This window comes from Zerene cesonia, unplaced genomic scaffold, assembly GCF_012273895.1.
Source record: "Zerene cesonia ecotype Mississippi unplaced genomic scaffold, Zerene_cesonia_1.1 Zces_u001, whole genome shotgun sequence".
Lineage (NCBI taxonomy): Eukaryota > Metazoa > Arthropoda > Insecta > Lepidoptera > Pieridae > Zerene > Zerene cesonia.
Genome location: NW_024045131.1, coordinates 3200186 through 3207344, shown reverse-complemented (window position 1 = coordinate 3207344; position 7159 = coordinate 3200186). Strand labels below are relative to the sequence as shown.

The 7159-nt window shown below is 32.2% G+C and overlaps 1 protein-coding gene across 1 annotated transcript; it reads left to right on the top strand.

Annotated features, from left to right (window-relative positions):
• Nucleotides 1-1488: 1488 nt before the first annotated feature.
• LOC119838109 (40S ribosomal protein S3a) lies at nucleotides 1489-6798 on the top strand. Its single transcript, XM_038363924.1, has 8 exons — nucleotides 1489-1639; nucleotides 1938-2034; nucleotides 2891-2976; nucleotides 3688-3783; nucleotides 4652-4799; nucleotides 5672-5833; nucleotides 6323-6383; nucleotides 6697-6798. The coding sequence occupies exons 1-8, from the start codon at nucleotides 1578-1580 to the stop codon at nucleotides 6777-6779; spliced, it is 795 nt and encodes a 264-aa protein (XP_038219852.1). The 5' UTR covers nucleotides 1489-1577; the 3' UTR covers nucleotides 6780-6798.
• Nucleotides 6799-7159: the final 361 nt, after the last annotated feature.

Here is a 7159-nt window from a genome sequence, read left to right as displayed (position 1 = left end):
CATATTAATTAATGTTATAATTGCTTTGTATATTTTCGATATTCTTGCAAAATCAATAAATATATCAAAGTAAAAATGAATACCTATACTTATATGGATATTCATTTTTACTTATATAGGCGAATATTCTTTAAAATTTTTAACATTAATCTACCTAACCCGGGGGGATTTAAATTAATAACTGGCAACATTATTTTAGACGCTTACAACGCCGCATCTGCTAGTCTTCTCTCATGGCGGTCATTTCTACCAGTCAGACCGTTCTAAAATGAATAAATAAATCATTAATTACAAAAACACTAGTTGCCATCAGCAAATTATCGAAATTGTGAATGGGACTTTTTAAAGGGAAAAGCGACTTGACTTGACTTGCGATTGTTGAACTAGTTGAATTAAAAAAAATATTAAAATTTTAAAACGCGTTAACGAAATATTACAAGAAAAAAAAATGTATAGTTACGCATTTGTCACTATACTTTGCCGTTTTTTTATTTATAATTTATTTTGTGTGTATGATTACGTTTTTTTTGTATAAATAAATGGTATGAAATGAATGTGTGGATTTATTAAATAAAGTGATTATTTTATTGACTTTGTTTTTTTAATTGAAAGATCATTCTCATTTAAGGATATCTCCGGATTTAAGGAGGTTTATAACTCAAGCCTTAAGAAAAGTGTAAATGCTATGATATTGTATCTACTTCACTTTAGCCAATTCATGAAATTTATAATTTAGGTTTGATTTTATTTTATAGATTAAATGGCAGATATGTTTCCATCTGTTCTACAGAGCGATTTTCCATTTCGAGCAAAAAGGTTAATTTCTTGTACCCAGCCTAATGGTTCAATCGCTCGATCGATTAAAGCTTTGTTTGGCTTCACCAGACATCGAAATCGAAACCTTCAAGTTCTATACTCAATTACGCTCACACGTCTATAGTCTACTATACAAATATATCTATCCAAAGAGTACTTTCATTTTTAGTGTAGCTTATAATTGTTATTAAGCAACGAGTATAGATATACTATCAAATTAAAATGATTGGGTCAGAATGGTAACGGTCTTTGAGAAAATAGAAAAAAAAAATCACCCAACTTATGACCTAGATTTTTGTATTATTAATTAGTGTAGAAGCAACAACAAAACATCATTTATAGAAATTTCAACTATCATAACTGCCTACATAAAATACAGTCCGATGAACGGAGAGACAGACAGATTGATGAACAGCGAAGTCTTAGTAATAGCGTCCCGTTTTCCCATCCCTTGTACGGAATGCTAACAATTACTTGAATACAAACTACTATAAAAAATAAATAAATCATTGAACTAAATTATATTTATTATCATTTATGAAAAAACAAAGTAGATAGGTATGTGAATAAAGAAAAATAGTTTGAATAGTATTTCTTTAATAAAATGTAGAACACTTAATTCGATAAGAAACATTCATAACGATACGAGCAATATTTTTAATCTATCCTCATATTCACCCCCTCCATTGCCATAAACAATGTAGTTGACAGTTGTGCCAACCATAAACAAAAATTTGTCTTTCACAAGTTTGACTGCGAACATGGCGGTCGGTAAAAATAAAGGCCTCTCGAAAGGCGGTAAAAAGGGTGTTAAGAAGAAGATGTAAGTTCGGAATAATCCTCAAAATGGATAATATAATAATTGCATACTATATTTTATCAATTATTATCCCGCCGGTGAAAGTGATGTTTGAAATAATAGTGGATGAAGTTCGTGTCTCGTGTCATTGTAGATAGTTATAAATTATAAGTGATTCCAAAAAGCTCTTTATTACGAAGCTTAATTAATAATTAATCTTCTCCTCATTCTTTTTTCGATATTTGAAGTGTTCAATGTAATTAAACAAGTCGGCGGTAAGTTGTATTTGTAGGTTATATGTTAACCTGTTTTTACTTTTCAGTGTTGATCCCTTCACACGTAAGGATTGGTACGATGTCAAAGCACCTTCCATGTTCAACAAGAGACAAGTGGGCACAACCCTTGTCAACCGTACTCAGGTATTTTTCGATAGCTTTATGTCCACATGTTAGTCATGAGTTGAATGCTAAATGCATTGTTACTAGTCTTTTGATACAAACTTGGGTTATACCAGTTATTTATAAGTGTAACCACGTGTGAAATAACTCTATTTCGCAACAATTTCGTGATTATCTGAACACATTTGAAGATCTTCTATGTAAGGTCGTGAGTGTTGATAAATTTTGCTCGTGAAATTTACTCGCCTTTCTACATACACTTTTAACTCATACATGTGCTCTCCAAACGAAAGAAAAAGTATTTAACCAAGTATTTTTTTTTTTCGAGTCAATTTTATGTACAAGCACAAATTTAATACATTTCAAACATCTAAAAGTCATTTTTGTACATTGAAAAAATATAGAAAAAAAATAGCCAATGTGTGAAAAGATAACTAACAGAACTCATTTCCATCATTTTTGAAATTTTTGTCTGTTTGTGCGCACATCACGTAAAATCTACGAATTAAATGCAGACAATGTTTATATACAAAAATTATACGCAACTTGTGGTATAACTTAGTTTTTGATTCATCGAAATCGGTTTACTCTATCACAAGATATGATTAATTTGATATTCCTACGGGATACGGACTTACGCGGGTGAAACCGCGGGGCGCAGCTAGTGTTAAATAGAATCATAATGTTTATACAAACTGGATGATGATGTTGATGATGCATTAATTAAACTGTTACTAAAATGATGATCCACCTAGCTCGCAATGACACACATCTGATGAGAACTTTGTTCCCTTTTGATTTATCACTGATATAATATTTATAACAATGGTAACGTTAGCCTGCCTCTTGCTGACTTTTAATAAGATCTGTGTTTTAGGGAACAAAAATTGCATCTGAGGGCCTGAAAGGACGTGTTTTTGAAGTGTCACTCGCTGACTTGCAAGCTGATACTGATGCTGAAAGGTAATTGTATTTTGTTAATTTATAGCTAGACTCAATTTTGGATCCATTTATTTTTTAAAGTCTAAAGTTGATATTAATTTATCAGAAATACATTTGACCTGATATCTTAATTGTTAGTTATTTGCTCAATACACTATATACTGCAGTACACTAATAATGTTTGTTCAGCATGGACACTACCTTTCTGCTTAGGTGAAGTAGCAGTATAGTATTTTCTTGTGTTAGGTTTCACGCGTGTATTATACATTTAGAAATTAAAAACACGGGGAGACTGTCTAGTCTCCCTGTGACCACGCTCACTGTAAAGTGTTCGAAACGTCGGGTTAATAATATAATGAATAAATCGCGTTTAAAATCCGTTGAAAAGTTTTTAATTTCTAAAAGTAGCAGTAGTTCTTATGCACAATTTCAATGAAATATTCTTTGAAAATTCACATTAAACCAACATTTATTACCTTGTGTATAAAATTCAATCTTTACAAAGAAGTGTCAAAAGTTTTCTACTGTATAGATTTCCAAAAGTTCTTTCTCAGGACCGTATGTATTTTATCTCTGAATGCCATTGTGTTTATGTATGGGCCATCGGGCAGTAAATAGTCTAATTAAATATTGTAATTAACATAGTTGAACCTAATAAAACCTAATAATTAAAAACCTTTGACTTTTTACAATAATAATGTTAATCATATTATAAGATATGTATGTTATTAGGTCGTTCCGTAAATTCCGTCTCATTGCCGAGGACGTCCAGGGGCGCAATGTGCTCTGCAACTTCCATGGTATGGACCTCACCACTGACAAGCTCAGGTAAGACTTTGATAAAAAATTTACCTATTTTAGCATTATATCCATGCTCAGCTATCTACCCCACGCATCACTCAGCGCTACAGTATTGTGCCCTATTATACTATATATGAATTGAGTATCTTGTGAAAGAAGAGTATAGATATAACTAAATGATACTTATTGATATTAGATGATGGTTGTACAACTGTTATTCTCAAATATTTAATTCTCTGTATGACTGAACTTACATATTATTTTTTAAATACTGCAGTCCAGCTATATAAAGACGCTGTTCTGGCCTTTATATCGTTTCAAACTGCAGATATTATAAGCATTAACATGAAATTGCCTCTGTAGACATATCTACTGATGTACTCATCTTTTTGCTACAGTTATTTCTATAAAAAAATTCTTATGGGCACATAACGTTATAAACTCATACCCTTTTTATGTGGGGAAATCTTACATAAGATACCCACAACACCCGGGGTGGAGCTGTGGGTTATGTTGGATTCTTACCGACTAAAACCCAACTGTAATATAAACTCGTACCCTACTATCAATTTAGTCTTAAAGTATAATCAATAAAATAACAAATCAATAATATGATAATAACAATATGCAATTTAATACAGCACATGTTCTATGTGCCATATTAACTACATAATTACATATCTCTTCAATTTTAATATATGCATGTGGCAGCATCTTATACCTTTTATATTGTCTCAAACTGCTAACAACTTGGTGTATGTAGTGCAGGCACATAACACTTAATTATGCTTGGGTTTGTTCATCCTGTATCATCATTAAACAATTGTTTGCATTATTAGACTCTGATATTACTTTTAAACCCTTTAATTTAACTAATACTCGATATTATCCACAGATGGATGGTCAAGAAATGGCAGACGCTGATCGAGGCGAACATTGACGTCAAGACCACCGACGGTTACCTGCTGCGCGTGTTCTGCATCGGTTTCACCAACAAGGACTCGCTGAGTCAGCGCAAGACATGCTATGCTCAGCACACTCAGGTATGTCATATCGAATGACTAAAACTTTAAAAGATCACTACTAGTAAAAATGGTATCTACATTCGTACAATCATGTAAAATAAAACTTCAAAGAAACTATTTTCCCATCACATTGTGTCCACATGTGAATCTTTATCCTAGGAAATGCTGTAATGAAAAGTTTGTTTAAAAAATGTGTTGTTAACTTTATTCACTTAACTAAGCGTGCAAAATTCCTGTCTATTATATTAGAATAGTCATATAAAATGCTCAAACATTTGATACATTTTGCAGTCCAGCTATATATGGGTTTACACATGACCCTTATATCGTTACATACTGCATAAATAAACGCTACCGCACTTAAAACAATGCCCTTTATACTTATTATTTTTGGCTCATTGTGTCGTTGCTACATTTATTTAGTTTATAAATAAATCTTTCCTTCGATTTAAGAAACTTGCGTTGTTGTTCTCTCTTTATCTGAAACAACGCTATATATAAATGCATTAATTATAATAGTCTCTAAATAATTTGTACAGAAAATATTGCTCTGCTGCAATAAGAAAGGAGTTGACGCTACAGTGAAATGTAGTTGAAAATCCATCGAATATGCCGCCTAAGAACCACAAGACAGTTCTTTGGCATATTATTTAAATGTAAAGTTGACATGCTTTTAAATAGCAACTACAGTAGAAACTACTTTCTGAACTGATGATAAATGGTAAAACGCATGTTAAGATGATGCAAAAGCACTTCTAATTGAATAAATACCAATTTTGTATGTTCTTCTCCGAACAGCTTTAATATTCAAACAATATTGTCGATCAATTGTTGCTCAAAAACTATTTACCTTGAATGTGGGGCTTTAACATAACGTCTTGGTGCCACAGGTGCGAGTGATCAGAAAGAAGATGTGCGACATCATCACCCGCGACGTGGCCAACTCTGAGCTCCGCGAGGTCGTCAACAAACTCATCCCCGACTCGATAGCTAAGGACATCGAGAAGGTGTGCCACAGCATCTACCCGTTGAGGGATGTGTGCATCAGGAAGGTTAGTTTTTATGGAACAAATCATTATAATAGTCCCGTTTCCTTTTTCTAATCTGTTCCTTTTTTCCAATCGTCAATTATTTCATTTTCCCTTGCTCCTAAAAAGGGGACAGCGCATTCGATGATCATAGGCGGTGGTCGATTACGCTTACGCTTAGCTCAGTTGCCCACTATGACAAAAAAAATTATGTCAGTTGGTACATAACAAATGCTTGGTTAAAAGCACACTGAATGGTGTGAAGAGTCAACTTATTTCATCATTTGTTCAAATCTCCTGTGTGAGTTATTTTTTAAAAAGACTTGCCATAACTTAGAAGAAATCTTGAGGTATAAAAATTGTTCCAAAATGATGATCCACCTAGCTCGCAATGACACACATCTGATGAAAATTTGTGTTCCCTTTTGATTTTAACAGCTGATATGATAAAAATATAAATAGGTCTGGTTTTTTTTTTTTATTTGAGAATAATCAATTTTACATTTGTTTTAGGTGAAAGTACTGAAGAGGCCGCGTTTCGAAATTGCTAAGCTTATGGAATTGCATGGAGAAGGTATGTTATAATGTTAAATTCATTGTATAGCAACTTATTTATTTTAAATAATCGAAAATATATTCAATACTTGTGCAGTGTACTTATATGTACTTCTTTATTTATTCTTTGAAATTAATATTTTAAATTAAAATTAGATTTAATTTTACTATTTATAATTATTTATATACTTATGATGATCCACCTAGCTCGCAATGACACACATCTGATGAAAACTTGTGTTCCCTTTTGATTTTATTGCTGACAACACTCAATTTAAAAAGGCATTCCTAACGATTTTATTCCTCTTTTGAAATTTTTTTATCTGTAACAGGCGGCGGCGGTAAACACGGCGAGGCGGGTGACAAATCTGAGCGTCCTGAGGGCTATGAACCACCCGTACAAGAAAGTGTATAAGAATATACGTTTAAAGTGATTTTGTGTTTTATTTCTTGTGTATTTAGTAATTTGATAGTGTTTTTAGCCAGTCCCAAAAAAGAGTACCAATTTAAGATTGCCGAATTAAAAAGGTCAACATTAAAAAAAATAAGTAACTACGTCGCAATTCTGAAAAAAAGTGCCATACAAGTACAATTGTCACTTGCCAATATAGACACATACCAAGCTATGTTCAAATATCCTAAAAGTATGAATCAATTGAAATGATTTACAACGATAAGTATGTTCATAAATAAACAAAATCTCGTTCTGAACACGACTCTAAATTTTATACATTTTGAAAATCAACATAAGACATTTAGTAACTTTTATCGAAACCTATAAAACAATTTAAATGT

Bases quoted from the DNA above. Each gene is read 5' to 3' on its own strand.
- LOC119838109 (XM_038363924.1), top strand. From the start codon at position 1,578: ATGGCGGTCGGTAAAAATAAAGGCCTCTCGAAAGGCGGTAAAAAGGGT. The intron at 2,977-3,687 runs GTAATTGTATTT...GTATGTTATTAG, and splicing joins GCTGATACTGATGCTGAAAG to GTCGTTCCGTAAATTCCGTC. The intron at 6,384-6,696 runs GTATGTTATAAT...TATCTGTAACAG, and splicing joins TATGGAATTGCATGGAGAAG to GCGGCGGCGGTAAACACGGC.